General features: G+C 34.3%; 1 protein-coding gene across 22 annotated transcripts in view; it reads left to right on the top strand.

Annotated features, from left to right (window-relative positions):
- CDC42BPA (CDC42 binding protein kinase alpha) overlaps positions 1–21,457 on the top strand; it is a 313,738-nt gene that overhangs the window by 88,434 nt on the left and 203,847 nt on the right. For all 22 annotated transcript variants that reach the window (XM_067028895.1, XM_067028865.1, XM_067028824.1 and 19 more), the window contains exons 3-4: positions 1,644–1,727; positions 11,321–11,416. In XM_067028895.1, the coding sequence (XP_066884996.1) occupies positions 1,644–1,727; positions 11,321–11,416 (180 nt within the window). The remainder of the gene's footprint in view (positions 1–1,643; positions 1,728–11,320; positions 11,417–21,457) is intronic.

Below are 21,457 nucleotides of genomic sequence, written 5' to 3'. Positions count from 1 at the left end.
TTGTAGCAATTTCCAAGTATATAATACAATACTGTTAACTGTAGTCACCATACTGTACATTAGACCCCCAGAACTTACTCATCTCTCATAACTGGAAATTTGTACCCTTTGACCGACATCTCCCCATTTCCCTCAACTCCCAGCCCCTTTCACCACCTTTCTAGAATTAGAATTCTAGAAATAGAATTTTCTGTTTCTATGAGTTCACCTTTTTCAGATTTCCCATAGAAGTGAGATCATACAGTTTTTGTCTTTCTGTTTCTGGCCACTTAGCCAGAACCTGTCCTCCAGGTTCACCCATGTTGTCACAAAAGCAAGATTTCCTTCTTTTTTTATGGCTGAATAATATTCCATTTTCTTTACCCATTCATCTGTCATTGGGTATTTAGGTTGTTTCTATATCTTGTACAGCCCCTTTTCTTTAAACATGAACCAACTGATCCATCATTTCTACAGATATGACCATATATGACTAAAGACTAAAATGACTGTGTATGAATTTGAGATATTTCTTCTTCCTTCCCACCATTTTAATTGATGAGAAACTGTAATCACAGTCATTAGTATAAGCATTTATGACAATTACCAAGATGTATTCTAGTTTAGATAATATTGTAGTATTATACAGTGATTTTAATTATATAGTCATATTATTGTTATTGCACTCTGATCCAAAAATAAATTTATTAAATGCCCCTGATATGTACATTTGCTATTAAGATTTTTTAAATTCTGGACTTGAGTTTAAACCTATTCTCTATGCTTAGAACTATCCTTTTGACCTGTTTGAAGATATGTTGTATATAGTTTGTTTTCTCCTTCTGCTCGTATTTGTCTTCCCCCTAGTCCACCCGCCCCCAGTAACTGGAAACAGCCTTTGTCTCCTCTTATGTAGTTCAGTCTCTGCTCTATAGCATCCCAAGTGAGCTGCAAGGGCCCTTTGAGATTATCTAGTCAAACTGAGGGAGAGAAGTAGAAACAGAAATGTAATCAGTTTGTTGAGAGTGAAAATCGGGGATTACTTATTTGTATTTGACAGTTTTTTGATCCATAACTAAAACACAAAATACAGAAATATCTGTTCCTTTTTTTGTCAGAAAGGTGTGAAGTCTACAATTTGTAGAGATGTTAGCCTTAATTGATCTTTAGGTTGTGTGTGTGTGTGTGTGTGCGCGCACGTGTGCACAGGCACATTGGGGGTTGTGGTATAGTGTGTAAGAATATGTGGCATGTCAGTTTATGTCATACTGTTTGATCCCCAAGAAACATGTTTGTTTTGGCAGCTGGCTTTCCTTGTAGCCTTGTGTTGGAATTTGGCATGCAGTGTTTAAGCTCTAGTTATTTCGTTTGGTACATTTTGGTCAATTTCTTAGTGATAGTAGATATTGAGTTTAAATTCCAGAGCAGAAAACTTGAAAACCAACCAACACCATGTTCAAAAACACAGTTGTTTGTTTGGCACATGTTCACTAATTTAACTTTTTCAACTGACAATACTATTTGATTTAGGATCTTAGAATTTGAACTGCATGGAAATCTGATAATTTTGGTATTTATTTTTTTTTACAGAGAGGAAAAAGGAAAATGGATGACTGAAAAAAGTATTATTTGTCACATTTTAAAAGTTGTATTTCCTTTCCTAGGTTGCTGTGGTGAAACTAAAAAATGCAGATAAAGTATTTGCCATGAAAATATTGAATAAATGGGAAATGCTGAAAAGAGCTGAGGTAAGATTCTAATTATTGGAATATTTAAATAATATTTTAGAAATATTTTTAGAGAAAAATAAAATTATAGAGAGCCCATAGGTCTTTAAGTATCATTTAGTAACCTTTTATCTATGATGGCATTATTTTTTAAGCCCTAAGAGACAAATTCAGTAATTCACAATTATGATATAGTTATGATTAATGTTACATTTGTGATGCTATTTTAATATTATCTGAAAACCAAATGGAAACCCTTAGAATGTCAGTCTTAGACACTTATGTTAAAAGGATGTGTGGAAACCAGTTTCTTTTTTTTTTTTTTTTTTTTTGTGGTACACGGGCCTCTCACTGTTGTGGCCTGTCCCGTCGCGGAGCACAGGCTCCGGACACACAGGCTCAGCGGCCATGGCTCACGGGCCCAGCCGCTCTGCGGCATGTGGGATCTTCCCGGACCGGGGCACGAACCCGTGTCCCCTGCATTGGCAGGCGGATTCTCAACCACTGCGCCACCAGGGAAGGCCCCAAAACCAGTTTCTTTTATAGGAAGAAATTTTGTTGTGATCGATATCCAATTTGATATAACTTGTTTATATTATTTATCTGTATTCTGCTATAAGCAAATTCAGCAGGAATTTTGAATATGGCCTGTAAGAATTCTGTTTATTGCTGATTATGCAGCTAAATTTATGTTTTGTTTTATATTATTAAAAATGGAAGTAAAATCTGCTGTTGCAAGAGTTGTCATCATTTTAATCTTGGTGCTAGATTTGAGGGAAAGACTGACTGGAATGATGTTAAAAATATCTAATCGCTGATATGTATGTCAAACTGGACATTACATGTAAATTTGGGGAGTGGTTCTGGAGGTCTCCTGCTGTTCTGGGTTATAGTGAGTTGCTCAGTGAGGTAGGGCATTCAGGGACCTCAGGGACGCAGAACTTATCCGTGTGGAAGTATTTTAATATTTTAACTTACAGAAGGATTATACTGCTGAGTAGGCTGAGTGTTAGCTCTAGAGGGTAGTAAGATTCATAAGAGGATAATGAGAAATTAGCCCTTAGAAATCTTTCTGTGTATACCAGTACTTGTAGCAACCTGAAAAACAGCAAATACATAGGGAAAAGCAAAAATGGTTCCCATGATGATCGATACATACTATGGTAGTGAAAGTAAATACTGCAGTGTTTCTTTCTTTTAGAAAATTTGAAGAAATAATAGAACACAGAGAAGAAACTAATAATTACTTGTATTCCATCACTTAGAATTAATAACATTTTGGGCAAGTTTTGCTTTCAGTCATTTTTTTCTATTTGCCTACTGAAAAAAACTGCACACATGAAATTACAGATATATTCTTTGTAAAACAAATAATAGCACATTACAGATAAAGCTAAAGTATTCTTTGACTATACCCTGCCCAAGTCCAGCCCCTCTCTACCTCCCAGAGGTAATTACAGAGGTAATAAAATCGTGTTTAAAAGAGTATCTGGAAAGTTCTATGTCACTCTCTGACATATGTGCCAGTGCCCGTTATATTCAATAACTTCAATATTTACTTTTGTATTTTCCTAAAACTGAATTGCCTTACTGTCACTGGTCATATTTTCCAGGTAATAAACACTGAGATTGAGTTTAGTATGCAGTCTGTTTATTAGGGGGTGCTTTTGAAATTGACATTGACAGACGGGAAAGGTGAAATACAATTTGTCAGGGAGAAGTCAAGCTGCCCCTTCAGCCTCTGTTGATTCAACAGGGATCCGTGGAGCAGAAATGGTCAGAGTTGTCCTGCCTTGGGCCAAATGGTTGACCTTTATGCACTTGCTTCAGTTAGTCATTGGATATGGGCTGCCTCCAGAAGGACATGGCCTTGGAGTAGTAGGCTTTCGGTGGCTGAGACAAAGCCTGGAGGGGCTGACAGCATTGCCAGCAGTTGGAGCAATAAGTCTTACGATTAAAAATTAGTAAAGAATTATGTTCTAATTGTTTTGCAGAGCTCATAATTGTAGTGGGTTAGTGTTCCAGGGTTAGAACTTTTAAAAAATTTAATTAAAGTTTGTACTTACTTTTTATGATGTTGGATATGTTGGGGAAGAATTTTTTTTTTAACATCTTTCTTGGAGTATAATTGCTTTACAATGGTGTGTTAGTTTCTGCTTTATAACAAAGTGAATCATTTCTACATATACACATGTCCCCATATATCTTTCCTCTTTCATCTCCCTGCTTCCCACCCTCCCTATCCCACCCCTCTACATGGTCACAAAGCACCGAGCTGATCTCCCTGTGCTATGCAGCTACTTCCCACTAGCTATCTATTTTACGTTTGGTAGTGTATATATGTTGGGGAAGAATTTTGAGAAGGAAGAGTAACTGGTTTAACTTCCATTACTCACTGGAGGAAGTGGCAAAATTGAAGATAAAACAAATAATTAAAAATTAAATATTATTTTGTTGAATTAAAAATCATTAAAATGTTCTGTTTCTGGGGCAAGATGGAATAGATGTGCTTCTTCCTATCTTTCCCATTAAGTACAGCTAAAGACCATGGACATTACATATAAAACAGATATACAAAGACTCTGAAAGGCAGAGAGAATGTGGAACAGCTAGGGACCTTGGGACCCAAGGGATGTCACTCATTCTGTGAGGTCAGTATTATTCTGATGGAATAACCAGATAAGGACCATACAAAGAAAGTTAAAGATCAATATGCCTCATGAACATAGATGCAAATATTCTTTAGAAAATATTAGCAAATAGAGTTCAATATATAAAACAAATCATACACCATGACGAAGTGGGGTTTATTTGAGGGATACAAGGCTGGTTCAGTATTTGAAAGGAACTTGCCTCAAACTATTTGAAACTCTCATTTTTTAGGAAGAAATTCTACATTGAAACTTTTAAAGAGGAATTCATCTTAAAGTAGAATGGAATTATATTTCTGTGCTTGAATTTTCAAATCCCTTTTAAAAAAAACATTAAAAAGAAACCCATTCTGATCATTACTTATCTAATTTGGGAAAACTGGTCCTACCAGTGATGCCTAATGAATTACAAATGAACAGCAAAGTTTCTTACTTTTAAAATCTGTGTATTGTTTATACTTTAGAACACTATTCAGAGATTACCTCCAACCTGTTTGTCATATTTATTTCTATTTAAGGTATGTAACAGATATATAATTAGTGGGACATGGATTATTTGAAGATACTAGGAAATTTGTCTCTTTCTATACCTGGCAGATAGATAATTAGTAAATAATCTTATAGTTACAAAGATTAATATCTCTAAAGATTCATCATTTACAAACTTTGTTAGTATGTCAACAGTCCCTTAAGTTAACTTCTCCTAATCTATTCTGTGCATTTTACTTTCACTTCAAATTAATTCACCTCTTATTGATTTCACTCATATAGGAGATGTCTTACTCGTTTCGTTGGAAGATGCAGTATAGTTTACAGAAATGCACTCCATCTCAAGAGTCAAACCTTTTCAAGGCTCAGTTATCTTATTTATTAAATAAAGATAATTGTCTCTATACCATAAGTGGAGGAATAATATATCTTAGTTTAACTGTGATAGTACTGGTTTATGCCTACTGTCTTACTATTTTTGTTATTGTTGTTAGCCCTGTTTTATTATTTTTATACATGTATGTGCCAGTAGTAGTAGTAGCAGCAGTAGTTAATAGTAACAATGAATTGAGGTCATTAGATTGGAGCTGCCTCTACTTCTGATCTGCTATGTATAGTAAAAAAAGAAAATGCAAGCACTCTAGAAAATAACAAGTAAAAAAATGAAAGCTGTTTTTCCCCCTCCCTCAGATGTCCAGTCTTTCTGTTCAAAGTAAATCATTATTAAGAGTTTCTGGGCTTCCCTGGTAGCGCGGTGGTTGAGAATCTGCCTGCCAATGCAGGGGACACGGGTTTGAGCCCTGGTCTGGGAAGATCCCACATGCCACGGAGCAACTGAGCCCGTGAACCACAACTACTGAGCCTGCGCGTCTGGAGCTTGTGCTCTGCAGCAAGAGAGGCCACGATGGTGAGAGGCCTGTGCACCGTGATGACGAGTGGCCCCCGCTCTCCGCAACTAGAGAAAGCCCACGCACAGAAATGAAGACCCAAGACAGCCAAAAATAAATAAATAATTTTTAAAAAAGTTTCTTATTTATCCTTAATAGAAAATTTTACTATATTGAAATCATATTAAAAGACTGATTTTTTCACAGTGCTTTTATCACTTAATAATATATATTGGATTTTTCCATTTCCATATTGATACATTTACCTAATTCTTTTTTAAAAATAAATTATTTATTTGTTTTTTATTTTATTTTTGGCTGCATTGGGTTCTTGTTGCTGCGTGCGGACTTTTCTCTGGTTGTGGTGAGCAGGGGTTACTCTTCATCGCAGTGCCCAGGCTTCTCATTGCAGTGGCTTCTCTTGTTGTGGAGAACAGGCTCTAGGCATGTGGGCCTCAGTAGTTGTGGCTCGCGGGCTCTAGAGCTCAGGCTCAGTAGTTGTGGCGCACGGGCATAGTTGCTCCGTGGCATGTGGGATCTTCCCGGCCCAGGGCTTGAACCCGTGTCGCCTGCATTGGCAGGCGGATTCTTAACCACTGCGCCACCAGGGTAGCCTTACCTGATTCTTTTTAATAGTTTCATTATACTGAATGGATATATTGTTCAGTATGATGATTTTTTTTTAAACATTGATGGGCATTTAGATTGTTTCCACCTTTTTACTATTTTTATTTGGTTATTTCATCAATTCTAACTATGTGTGTTTAGCAAAGAGAAATTTCAAAACAAGAGAGAAAATAGTGCATCAGAACTAGTCACGCCACCTAAGAAGTATATGCAATGTAACATAGAAATAGAAAGGGCTGTGAAATACTGTTAATCAGAGATGTTGCTGTTGGCTACCCTGAGGTACTCCAGGTTGTGTATGCTGAGGTTGAAGGGATTTTTAAGGATAATTTTTACGCTAAGGGATTTTCATATCCTGCTGACTCTAGAATTTATCCATTCCCCAGATTAAACTCCTCAGTAGTGGAACTCCTGGCTTGTGTGGGACAGGTATACCTTTAAACTTCGATAGCTATTGCCAAACTGTCTTCTAAAAAAAGTTGGATCAGTATATCTTTGCACTCATAGTATGTAAACATGTCTGTTTCTTACACATTTGCCAATTGTGGATGTTATCAAATGATTTATGTGACTTATCTCATGTTTGATTTGGTCACCAAATATATATTAATATGGAGATTTAAAAGTAAATTGATGCTTTGGTGTGTAGAGCTGATATTTGAAGTTCTTGCATTTTGCAATTTTAAATTCCACTTGTTTATCTATTTTTTTTTAAAAAAATAACTTGACTTTTTCCCCCTCAAATATTAGCTTAGAGAGAATGATTCAATTATTATTTGAAAATCTTTTTCTGTGGTAATACTTCATGGGTGAGATAAGTCTTTTATTACTTATAAATTAGAAGCCAAAGTAGATATATAATGAATGGATTTTCTCATTTTAACATGTGATTTCCAAGTATTTGGGCAATTTGGATATTCTGTATAAGAATGTTGATCTGATGAATGCACCTATGGATCTAGGGAAGAGAATCATGTGACAGTTTTGCAGAATTATTATCATTTATATATGGTCTGTATTAACTTCTGTTTCAGCATAGGTATTCCTTTTCTTCTTTCTTTTTAACCAATAACCCATTAAGGATAAAATTTAAACAGTATGTCACTGAATATTAACAATGTAAAACTGCACAACTCTCAAAACCATCACTGTGCAGGCAGAATGTTTGGTTGAATAGAAACTGAGTGACAGAATCTGAAGAAGCTATATGGTCTCCAGTAATCTCTCCTTTGTGATTATCGCATTCTTAGAGACTCAAATATTCTTTTTTTAAGGGAGGATTTTTTAAAAATCTTACTTAGTTTTTTCAAAAATGTAATTGAAATGGACATTATTAAATGTCTTTATATTGAATCCTTGGTATACATGCATCATGGTTGGGTTAATATTGATCTAGAACAGGGTTTCCAGCAGTGTCACTTACGATGTTTGAGACCAGATAATTCCATCTGGGGGCTGTCCTATGCATTGTAGGATGTGAAGCAGCATTCCTGGCCTTTTCCCACTAGATGCTGGTAGCATTATCCCTCACCCCTTGTCAGCTGTGACAACCAGCTGAGGACAGTGTGATATACTGAAGCAAAAGAGGAGACTGTGCTTCACATCTAAATTAAGTATCTGAGGCATTAATAGGAGTAGTCTATAATACCTAAGTATGTATGGATAAAATCATATGATGTCTGAGATTTGCTTCCAAAAAATCCTCTGTATATACATAGGTGTGAGTGTTCACATGTATGTGCGTGGAAGAAGGGTGGTGGTTAAGTGGGTGAGAGTGTAGATGAAATAAGATTGAACAGTAAAATAATTGTTGAAATTGGTTGATGGGTACATTGGGGGCAGGGGATTATTTTACTGCTTTCTCTTGTATATGTTTAAAATTTTATATTAGAAATAGTTTATATTTTATGTTTTTAAAAATTAATTTATTTTTTCACTACATAGTTTAGAATAGATTAGAATCTACTAAAGTTAATCTGTTCTGTTGACAGGTAGTCTTTGGAGCTTTATTTAGTTTGGAGTCATCAATCAGTCACATTTCTAGATTCTAGCTGGAAATGTCTTTAAAATTTCAGATAGCTGTCCTGATAAGATAAAGCCAGAGAAAGGAGTCTCCTAGGCTTGACAGACTTTACCACCACTCTAAAATGTTAGCAGCAAACCATAATTTCAGGTCAGTTAAAGTCTAAAACAGAACTTAGTTGTATGTCAAGTGATTCTATTTTCCCCCTAAAGTGAATGAAAGCAAACTATTGTAGAATTTAATAATTGAATTGACAGGTAAAACTGCCCATTCATTTGGTTTAAGCTTTATTTGTTTTTAAAATTTTCCTTGGTGATGCTGTTTAATAAATGGCTTTGGAAATTCTATTGCATCAAATAAAATTTATGGAAATATGTGGAAAAAAATTAAGGTACTTATCATGGCTGTTGAATTTATCTTGTGGGAAATAAATTATTAGGCACCTGCTATGTGTAGAATACTGTATGATGGTTTTTCAGTGTGTATGGAATGTGGTACAGCCATTAAGAAAAATTAGGTCTCCATGTACTGGTGTGGAAAGCTGTTCAGATACATTGTTACTTGAAAAAAACGACTTACAGAGCACTGTGATCTCATTTGTGTAAAGGAAGAAAAGATAGGGGACATGGGATGCCATATGAATGTAGTGTGTGTGTGTGTGTGTGTGTTTATATGCTTATGTGTATACAGAAATTTTCTGAGAAGAAATTCAACTGAGTTATTGGTAGTAACCTCTGGACGTAACAGGTGGACGGTGAAACTAGGAGGGCGTGACTCAGGGAGACTTTTAATTTCTACTTTACCTTTCAGTTCTTTTTGGCATAGCAGCTTTTTAATTAAAAATTTAAAGATATATTATAGAATTATAAAGTATCACATAAAGTTATTTTTTATTTTTAGCCACACATTTCTAAGGTTCTCCAGGATATATCTTTATAATAGTGGAAATATATTCTCAGAATAAATTAAAACTTTTATAAATCAGTAAGAAAAAGACAATTCATTCGAGAAAATGGGCAAAGGGAGTTTTTCAAAGAGAAAACTCAGATGTCCAATAAGCATATATAAAATTATTTATTTACAGGGAACTCTACTCGATGCTCTGTGGTGACCTAAATGGAAAGGAAATCCAAAAAAGAGGGGATATATGTATACGTATAGCTGATTCACTTTGCTGTACAGTAGAAACTAACACAACATTATAAAGCAATATACTCCAATAAAAATTAATTAAAAAATGAGTGCAACAAAAAAATTATTTATTTGCACCTGTAATTAGGAATATGTTAATTAAAAGAATGATGAGATATTATTTCACACCCATCATATTGACACACACTTAAAAGTTTAACAATGCCAAGTGCAGTTGAGGATGTGGGGAAAAGGGGAGATTTCATACACTAGGGTGAAGGTAGTAACTGGTATACCACTTAGGAAAGAAAATTGGCTGAATCTGGTAGAGTTGAAAACGCTTAAAACTAGTATTTCTGTTTCCGAGTGTATACTCTAGGGAAACTCTTGGAAGTCCCCTACAACGAACGAGTTTCGTTCCCGAAAGCGCGTTCATAAGTCCAACTTGTTTGTAAGTCCAACAGAGTTAGCCTAGGTGTCCAACTAACTCAGTCAGCTATATAGTAATGTACTGTAATAGGTTTATAATACTTTTCACGCAAATAATACATAAAAAACAAACGAAAAATAAAGAAAACATTTTTAATCTTACAGTGCGGTACCTTGAAAAGTACAGTACAACAGCTGGCACACAGGGGCTGGCATCGCGTGAACAGGCAGGAAGAGTTACTGACTGGAGGAGGGAGGGGAGGTGAGAGATGGTAGAGATGAAGGATCATCAGCAATAGGAGACAGAGGGCAAGCTGCAGTTTCACTCACGTCTGACGTTGATGGCACAGGTTTTAGTTCCTTGCTGGATTCAATTCTATCTACGTCTTGAAAAAATGATCCAGTGATGTCTGGTTAGTACTGTACCAGCTACATCACCGCTGCTTTTACACTTGCTTCCAGACATCCTGGGCTTGAAATAAAAATACTGTACTACTGTATGCTATACGGTGCTGTACAGTAAAGTATACACAAAAGCACAACCACTTGTAGAGGATGCATGCATGTGGCAACGTATGCCAGACAGGTGAACTAATGTGATTGGACATGCGAACACACGTTCGCATCTTTGAAAGTTCATAATTTGAAGGTTCGTATGTAGGGGACTTACTGTACATTTGTACAAATATATTCATTGCAGCATTGAAATAACGCAAAATTGGGTGGTTTTCGTGATTGGGGGTTTACATAAATAAATTCTGCTGTATTCATACAATGGAATACCACAGCAGTTATAAGGTGAACAGCCATTATTGAGTAAAAAGGAATCTCATTGCAAAGGGATAGATGAAATTACACTATTCATGGAAGTTTTCAAAACACAAAACAATTCTGTTGTTTTTGGACACTTACATGTGTAATAAAGCATGTGATGGGAAGAATATATACTAACTTCAGATTATTCATTTTCTCAGAGGGAGAAGGGACAGGAATGCTCTAGGAATAGGAAGGCTACAACTTGTATCATATTTTCTTAATAACAAAAAGATCAGTAGTAAATGTGACAAAATGTTGACATTTATATTATCTAGCTGGTAGATTGGACCATGGTTGTTAAATAATTCTGTGTATTTTTCTGATTTTTTTGAACTACAATAGTATTTTTAAATATAAAATACTTTTAAGTGTACTGTTCCAGTTGTTCAGTTTCTGAGGGTTCTTTGAAACTTGACTTATTGGAAAGTCATATGATATTAGATGTATTCCCTTTTCAGAACAGAAAGTGTAATAAATATTTTAAGCAATTGTTTGCATAATGTATTTCCTAGTTTTACATGAAGTATTCTTTATCTAAAAAAATGTTTTTTTCCTTTTCAGACAGCATGTTTTCGTGAAGAAAGGGATGTGTTAGTGAATGGAGACAATAAATGGATTACAACTTTGCATTATGCTTTCCAAGATGACAATAACTTAGTAAGAATCATTTTTTATATGTTTCTAAATCCTTATTAATTTTTTATTGGCAGAATTTAGCATTATTTTCTCTTAAGCATTATTTAAATGTAAATGTTATTTAGAAAACCACTGAATTTCAGAGAATAAGTTGTTTATTTTGATATGTGATTTCTTTCCCTGGGTAGTTCAATACCTTTCCTTTGGAATTTTTATGTTTTTTAATAAACACGTCAAAACTAAATCCAAACAGATTCACATTCTGTAAAAGGTGGTCAGGATTGTTTTCCATGATTTTCTCAAGGTATCTAATTTGTAGTATTCTATTACTGTTTAGAATTTTACATATTTTTCAAAGTTGTCATGTGTTATTTTAAGTAGATCCATATTTAAAATCTAGGCTGTGTCTAATTTTATATTAACATCATGAACCACTTGACTAAAAGAAGTTGGGAAAGAGCTTAGAGGAAAATCAAACTGTTAGAAGCACTACCAATTGAAGATTGAAGAGATGAACAAGTAAATAGGAAAATAAGTGATATCTGTCACAGTCGAGTGTACAACTCCTTGGCCTGTTATTCAAAGCTCTTCATTTTCTGAACCCAGTTTTTATTTCAAGGTTTATTTTTTAGCATATATGTGTTGAGTTCCTGCTTTGTGCCAGCTACTACTACTATGTACTGGGATATAAAAATTAATAAGACATTTTTCATTAATTTGATAGATATTTATTGGACATGTGCTGTGTGCTAGGCATTGTTCTTTAGATTCTAGAGACTCAATAGTGAATAAGACAGACAAAGGATCTCTTTTCTTATTCTTATATTCTTGTGAGGGGAACCAGACAAGGAATTCACAGTCAAGTAAATAATACTTTCACATTGTTTCATATAAGAAAAATATAACATTTATTCAAAGGTATGAAGTCAATAAGGGCTCTTCTAAGACAAATGTACATTGGCTAAACCAAGAAGGGAGAAGAGGCGGAGATGGCTTGGTAAGCATGGAGATTTGAAGCCACCTGTTATGTTCCTCTTGATGAAGGATAGAAAAAGAGGCTTGGGGATGAGGGAGGAGAGATGAGAGAGTCACATAATATAGCACCTTATACGTAATGGTAAGGAAATTAGACTTTTACAGTCATGAGTTTCAAAAACAAATGGTTTTTTTTTTATCATGGAACTCTAGTGTGTGTGTGTTTTGTAAAATGACATTATATCTGAACGCCTATACAGTGAAGCATATAGAAATGTAACTGCCCTGACTGATTTCTTAGCTTCCTCCTTCCACTTTCCTTCATGCTTTCTCAGGGTTCTTTCACAGAGCAAGTTGAGAAGCTTTTGTTTTAGGACTGTAGAAGGGTTTGTGTCAGGAAAGGACTGAGGTTGTTTGAGAGATGAGAGGAAAGCTAGTGTGATTATGATAAGGAGGGGAGAGAGGTATAAAATGAGGCTTCCAGAGTGTAGGCCATGCAGAAGAGTTCGAATTTTATTCTAATTTCCAGGAGGGTTTTAAGGATAGTGTGATGATCAGTTTTATATTTTATATAGAACATCCTAGCAGCAGTGTTAAGGATGGATTTCAGGGGGCAAAACTAGAGAGACTAGTTAGGAAACAATATTCAGGTGACAGATAATGAGGGATTGAATAAAGGTGACAGTGGGAGGGGATGGTTTCAGGTACTATTTAAGAAGTAAAATAATTAGAACTTGTTGTGTTTGAGTGAGTGTCAGTGGAGGAGAGAGGAGTCAGAATGATTCCCAGTTTTCTGGTGTCTGACTTGTAGGATTCAGTGGTTGGTAGGTGATGAATTGAGTTGGGGAATATAGGAGGAAGAGAAAATTTAAAGTAGGTGGGAAGATGATTAGTTTAATTTGATATATGTTGGGTTTGAATTGTCATGTGATCCATTTAATGGGTTAGATATGTAAGTCTGGTGTTTCTGAGGGTATCTTGGAGTTCTTATAGATCAGATTTTGGCAAATTGTGGCCTGCAGCTCAAATCTGGCTCACCACCTATTTTCATACAGCCTACAAGCTAAGAATTGTTTTTACATTTTTAAGTAGTTGGAAAAAATCAAAAGAATATTTTATGACGTGAATATTATATAAAGTTCAAATTTCAGTGTTCATAAAGTTTTATTGACACAGCCATGCCTATTGATTTATGTATTATCTATGGCTGCTTTGTGGCAGAGTTGACTAGTGATGGAGACTGGCACTGTGACAGAGGGTAACACACTGTATGTGTTACTCATTGCTTTGCACTGAGTCAGACTACAAAGTGCAATGACAGTTATAACTTGATAGCATTTCAATTTATAACTTGATAGCATTTCAAGTGCTATATCATGATGTTTTATTATTTTTAAAATTAACAGTGCATATGCCTCATGTCAAAATAAGAAAAGTAGACTTTTCAGTATCATGCTTTTAAGGCACAGTAGAGTGTGGATTATTTTGTTAATGAATTAAATTACAGCATAGTGTTTATTACACAACTACACTTCACTTGTACTAATAGAATACAATAAATGTCTACATTGCCAAACTGAGTACTCATCACAACATTCCTAACTCATAGGAAAGCTGCAGTCAGAAGAGTTAGAAAATTTAAAACAATATCTTATCACAGCAGAAGTTTTTCACAAAATAAAAAATGAAAATGAGGCTGCAACTGCAGTATGTTCCTGAGTGGCTCATTTACTAGCCAAGCAAGGAAAGCCATTTACCAAACTTGAGTTAATTAAATCATGTTTGATTGCAGCAGCCAAAGAAATGTGTCCACAGAAAATAAACTTGGCTAAGACTGTTAGCCTTTTGGTGAGAACAGTTGCTTCAAGAATTGAGGACAATGGGAGCAGCATCAATGGTGGATTTTAAAACCAGGGAATAATCATTTCCTGTCACACTGAGAGGGTTTCTTTGACTCTTGAGTTGAAAGATGGTGCTGATTCTGCTCAGTCCTTGTTACTTGAGGAGTCAGTGTTTGAGTTTGAAATAGCTGAGGAATTAGCCTCTGTGAATATCTTGTGTGGAATCATTACAGTCATATTATTTTCAACGAAGTTGAGAGAACACTGATTTGGTACAACCTGAATTGGAATCTGCTAAAACATATTACAGTTGAGAGTGGTAAAAATATGTATGAGCAGGAAAAGGCTTATTTGGACAGATTTACAAATCATGTGAAAATATTAGTTGCTTAAAGCATGTGGATGTTCATTGTCTTATTAATCAGCAGGTAGTTTGCAGCAAATATATGAATCTATCATGTGCTGAACCAGTAGTATCAACATTGTGCTTCATTCAGATTTTTGGAAACAACTATTGTCATTTCCATGGATTTTTATCAGAAATCAAAGCTAAACATTCTTGCTGTACCATACAGCCATTCACTGGTTTTGCAGTGGTAACATTTTATTGCAATATTTTGAACAAAGGACCGATTGAAATATAACTGAACAAAAAACCCCACCCTCAACCATTATTATGAAGTATTGAAAAGGCTTGGAAATTAGCTTTTCCTGTAGACTTGATATGTTTTAAAAATAAATTTAAAATAAAATTACAAGGCAAAACAACACTTATATGCAAAAGTATGCTATGGTGAAGTCATTTTGACAACTGACATTGTTTGAATCACAAGTAATGCCAAGCTGGTGTATCTACTGCCCATGCTGTCAAAAGTAAAAAGGAGTGAGATCTCCATTTCCACATAGATTTGCAGCCGATAGATCTTTTGAGCTCAAACTACAGTTCTAGCAGCAATTTTTGGAACTTGATGCAAGTGCAAAGGAAATGTTTGTAGTTCAACATCCATTTAAGTGAGCAGTTGAGAACTTCCACCTAAATTTCAGTTAGAAGTGGTTAATCTGCAGTAATGACATACTTATACACAAGAATCAGGAGAAGATTTTAATAGCATTCTATAAATGCATTTCAAGTAGAGGAATATGCTCAATCAAAATTATATATATACTCATGAACTGATACGAGTATTTGGCAGTACCTATCTTTGTGAATAGAGTTTCACAGATGAAATATGTAGAATCTCAATACAGATCAGCATTTGCAGATTTACATTTGCAGTAGGTTTTTGATGGTAGGGAATACTAACTTTGAGCCCCAGTTAAGCAAACTGTTCTATTCCCCTCTCCCCACAAAAGAATTACATTTTCTCATTAGTAGTCCATATTACAAAAATTGTATTCAATTATCATTATTATATTTTGCATTTTGCTAATGAAATGTGTGGAACTTTGTTTTCTCTCTTATTATATATGTACTTATATAATATCCTTGATTTTTCCTCTTGGCCTGCCCAGCCTAAAGTATTTACTCTCTGGTCCTTTACAGGAAAACTTGGCCAACGCCTTTTGTAGATAACAGTGAATACAAGGAGTAAATGAGAATCACTGAGCAGTGCTTGTAAAATGAGAAAACAAGTTTGCCTAGAGAAGTCAGAGATAGGACATCCCAAGAAGTAGAAAACTAGTGGAAATGGTCAGAGCAAGAAAGAGAATCAAAATACTGCACCATGGAAACTGAAAGGAGAGTTGGTAGAGAAAACCATTAATAGTGTTAATTATAGTATAGTGGTAAATAAAAAGATATGACTGGAAATATTGTGCCTGCCCAGATTCTCTGTTTCAGCCTCAGCAGAGGGAATACCCTCCATTCTTGAGCATTCTCTGTACTCTTTTACTTTTTGTCTTTGTTTTTATGGTCCATGATATCTTTCATGCTAGTGCCACTCCTTCCTCTTCCTGCCACTAGTCCTGTTGAAGTCTAGCTAATACTTTAGAATTGTACTCAAATTCTACATCTTAACAGTATTTCCAGAATTCCCAATTTGAATTAATCTTTCTTATTTCATTTTAGCTTTACATTTTTTAGTACTGCTATTATATGATTAACCTATGTATGTATGTATCTTTGATTTTTTTGGTACAACTTAAAAAATTTTTAAGTAGATGACATGAGCCCTACTATCTTTAGTTAAAATATAATTAGAGGTTAGTGTAACTTAATAGCCATTAAGTTTATCTGATTTCAGGCCAGGTTCAGGTGTTCAAACAGGGTCATTACTTGTCTTTGTATCCAGTACATGCTTCCAGAGTATAAAAGTGTTTTTCAAACTTCAGATTGTGAGTCATAAAATCAATTTAGTAGGTTACACCAGCATTTAAAAAATTAGACTAGAAAATGACAGAGTTCAAATAGTAAGAGTAAATATTGTTTCATGACATTTCTTTTATAATGGTTACTATGAATAATCATGTAAACCATATTATTTTTGTGGGTTATAGTCAGAATTGTTTAAAAGTCATAACGTAGAGCTTTGCACATCTTAGTTGCTCAGTTGTTAAATTGAATGGAATATTTGACTTGAATTTACCATACTTATATGAAATTTTAGGGATGAATGTATCAGTGCAAATATAATCTGCATAGATTTGTCAGCAAAATTAAGAGTAAATCGAACACATGCCAAGTATTTGCTTGGCAAAATTATAGCAGTTTATCATGATGACTTTTCAAAAGTTTTTGGATAAGGACTAAAATCCACTATGACAATGAATTCTCTGGTAGATAGATGTAACACTGTATATTTATGGATTGCTTAAAGATCTACATTTTGCTATAAATATAGAAATACATATAGATACAGAAATAAAATGTCCAAATGCCAAATTTTATATAGCAAGATTTTGCCTAATTTTCAATAAATAAAACCCTGACTTATCATTCTCCCTCCTCTGAGTTATTTAGTCTTATCTGTGCTCTTTGCATTTGAAATTAGGATTAATATTTCTTTTTCAAAGACATTTCTAAGAAATTGTGTTTTATATATCAGCCATTAATTATATTAGAATTAAAATTCCACAACTGGAGGAGAACTGAAATACTCTAGTAGTCAGCTCTCCTGTAAACTGCCAGTTTTTCTTCAGTTTAGGGAAACCTTCCTGGTATATTAGTCTCAAGAGTCAGAAGTCCTAAATTGTCCTGTTATCATCAAAGATTTTCTTTTGAATATTCATGAAATATAAGAAAATAAAGTCATTTAAAAATGTTGACAAACCTTGTTTTAGATACCCAAAAAGAAATTTTATTATACATAGTTATTTTCCAAAATAACTTTTAACCCTAAAGTAGTAGTAGTAGTAGTAGTAGTCCTAAAGTAGTCAAATAAGTAACATGATTTACAGAGCTATACAATTCAAGGAAGCTGTGGTAAATAATTTGACTTTCATTTGTAATATGAATATGCTCAAATATCACTATAGCCAGTTTATGAAAAACATATGGTCACAGCATATGTGCATTTTATTTGTTTAGGAAGAACTTGCATAATTTAATGAATGGTATTAAGATGTGATTAGAGCATTTTTTCCTTAAGAAAAACTCATTAAATACAAACCTACTTAGTTGCATCTATATGGATACATAAACTTCTTATCACTTAGATATATCATTTAGAATATTACAAATGAAAATTTCCTTTTTCCTCACATTTTCTTATTCACTGTTTCCTATTTTATGTTTGAGGAAGAAAACAGATAGGAAAATATTTAAAGCAAAAATTTTGCTTTTTGAATTACCATTTGTAAACTGATTAGAGGATGAAAGATATTTAAATATTAAATTGTAATTAGTCATATGAACTTTAAATTCTTTACAGGAATCCAGTTTGTGCTGGAGATAGAAATTATTAGAAAGGTATTTTTGTAAGAGTGGAAAAAAAAGGGCTAGGAGGGATAAATAAAAGGTGGGGCTCTAAGGATTGACTATTAATCTCTTCATGTGACAGCAAGATGACTAAAGGAGTTTGGTATTCTCCGTAAGAAGACGTCTAAAAGCATATCTGTTCTGTGAAATGTTTTTTCCTCTGGACACTATTTATTGTATGTTTTCACATGCTTTAGCATTCTTTCCTTGGAATGTAGTTCCTTAAAAAGCACAAACTTTGAATTAGAGATTTTTTAGAAATTCAGAGTTGGAAATTTTCTGATGTGTATATCTACACCTAGAGATCTGTTTATTTTGGAGGGATACAAGATTTCTGCGGACTCAGCCTGTATCCTTAATTGTTATTCTGGTGCTTAGCACATACTCTTTTATGTCATGGATATTGTCAGCTTTTTTACTGAACACTGACTTTCTTTAATTTGAGTAAGAAGGAAACTGATCAAAGATCAAGAACTCTGAGTTTTGGCTTTCCTACTCTTTAATGTTTGGGCAAATCATTTATCTTTATTGTCTCTTATTACATAGCCATAAAGCAGGAATAACAGTTATGATCCCTATCTACAGTATAGGGACATTATACAAATATTCCTGCACCCTCATTCTATAACCCCTACTTCCTGGAAAAAATGAAAGCCATTGGTTACTCAAGCATTAACTTTCTGTGCTCTGACCTCAGCATTTCCTTTCATCCTTCCCCCATATACAAATTTATCCATATTGGGGCCTGTTCTTATCTTTTTTCTCAATGTGGAAGAGGTATATCTTTATGTTTAGGATTATTCCTATCAACCTTTCCCTTTGACTCCATCACCTTTGGCCTTTTGCAGAACTTTACTCCATTGGTCAACTTCGATTTGACTAGATCTTTTCCTCTCTACAATACAGAGATCTATATACATTAAAAAGTTAATAGTCCTTACCTTCATCTTTCATTTCACCCTCTTGAGGTAACTAATGTTAACTTTGCTGTATCCTTTCATTTTTTATGCTTTGTATAATTGTATGTTTGTGTGAGTATGTATATTTTCTTCCTTTTTATAAAAATGGGATTACAAAGTATATATTACTCTGCAGCTTGCTGTTGTTGCTTAAAATATCTCATGGGCATATATATTTAATTTTTCTTTTGGGCAACAGTTTCATATTTCATAGAATGGATATGTTGAATGGATCCATTTAACAGTTTTCTTGTTGATCTCTATTTATACTTTCTTATTTGTTCCAGTTATCAACAGTGCTGTCCAGTAAATGTACTTGCCCATATGCCTCACACATTGGAGCTTTTATTTTAATTGACTATATTCCTAAGAGTGGAAATGCTAGATCAAGGGGTATGCACCTTTTAAAATTCAGTAGATACTGTGAAATTACTTTCCCAAATAGGTGTAGTTTATCATCTTCCAAAAAAGCAGTGTTGTTTTAAGTCACTTTATCCAAAACAGTAATGATCATTTTGCTTATCTAATTGGTGAAAGATATCTCTTTGTTGCTTTGGTTTTGACTATGTATTGGGTTGGCCAACAAGTTTGTTCAGTTTTAAGTAAAAATAAAAGACATTTTTCACTTTCATGAAGAACTTTATTGAACAGTATATTCACTAACCAAACGAATTTGTTAGCCAGCCCAATATTACTTGGCTAATTGTGTTTCCTCTTATGTGAGGAAATAGCCTGTTAATAACCTCAACCTCGTTTTGTTGGATTGCTTGTCCTCTTCTTAACAACTGGTAGGACCTCTTTATGTTAGGATTATTATCTCCTTGACATGTCTTATGAATATTGCCTCTCAGTCTATGGTTTTCTTAAACTTGTTTAAAGACACTTTTGACATATTGAGTAATATTTTAAAGGTAGTCTATAAGTAAGAACTTGTCCTACTGGATATTAAATTTTACTAATTAGTCAATTAGAACAATATGATATTGATATAGAAATAGAAAACTGTAGCAGAATAGAGTGCCCAGGAGCAGATCCAAGTGTATTAGTGTCTTAAAATACAATGAGGGGGCATTTCAATTAAACTGGGGGAAAGAATGTAATATTTAACTACTTGTTTTAGATAATTGACTCTCTGTATATAAGAAAATAGTCTTCATACCTTGTACAAAAATAAATTTCAGACAAATGAATGAATGAACCTGATTAAAAGGTTGGGTTATTTTCCTTTAAGAGCCTGCAGCAATACCCTCTTCTTATCCCTGTCAAAGATTTATATTACACTGAAATTGCCCATTAATTTGTGTTTTCTTCTTCATTAGATTGTAAATACCATGAAGGCAAGAATTATGTCTAATTTATTGTAGTATCTCCATTGCATAAGTGTATTATTAGCACATAGTAGGTTCTTATATATAAATATCTGTGGACTTAGTAAATGAATTTATTTGTCCCTTTCTTGTTCTGTATTCTATTTTCCATTCCCAAGAAAATTATCTACAGAATAAAATATATTACAGAAAGCTATTCACTTTGGTCTTAAACTTGTGGTAGTCATATAGTCGAGAGGCCAGGAGCCTGGATTAGGATTGTTGGTAGTGGGTAGGGATAGAAGTAGATGGACTTCACAGAGATTTAGTAGGGAGTAGACTCAACAAGACCTTGGTTTAGTTGAATGTTGTAGTGAACAAAGGAAAAAACATAAAAGAATGACTTAGAGACATTCATTGGGATATGTTATAGAGGAAAAGGGGCTTTTTTCCTATGTGAGGTTATTACTTGTTTGCCTTTCTGGATACATTTTTGTTTCCCTAACTCTAAAACCCTATTGCAAGTATAGTTCATTTTCAACTCATTGCTTTTCTCTTGAGAATCTTCTTTTGTGTTTTCTGCTTCTTGCTTCTCCCAGTTGCTGAATTCTGTCTTAACTACAGCTACTTTACCTCTGAGGACAAGGTGGGGAAAGAATGTGAGTAGGCAAAGCCAGAGCATTGTTTAGCAGGCAGCAGGAAAGGAAAACTAGGAATATTTATGCATCATCATTTTTTATTCTATCTCAAGGACGTTATCTACTGTAGAAGACGTTCAGTAAGGCACACTGAAAGCTTGGAAGTGAAGGGATCCATGGGTTTATTAAGGGAAGCACATAGCAGTATGTGGATGAAAGTAGAAGATAGATGATGACTCAAGGAGCCTAAGTTTTAAATGGTGACCGTGGGTGGCAAAAATGTTGGGATGATTATTTTTTAGCAGTTTATTGATAGATGGTGTACTCAGACCTTAGGAGTCTGGTGTGGCAAGAATAGAGTACCCTTTCAGGAAAGGAAAGCCTTTGATGTAGAAGCCTTTGATCTCTTTATCCTCTGTTTGGTAC

The sequence above is a fragment of the Kogia breviceps genome, chromosome 1, assembly GCF_026419965.1.
Source record: "Kogia breviceps isolate mKogBre1 chromosome 1, mKogBre1 haplotype 1, whole genome shotgun sequence".
In the NCBI taxonomy this organism is placed as follows: Eukaryota; Metazoa; Chordata; class Mammalia; order Artiodactyla; family Physeteridae; genus Kogia; species Kogia breviceps.
The sequence above is the reverse complement of the archived record's forward strand: the minus strand, read 5'-3'. Positions and strand labels throughout refer to the sequence as shown.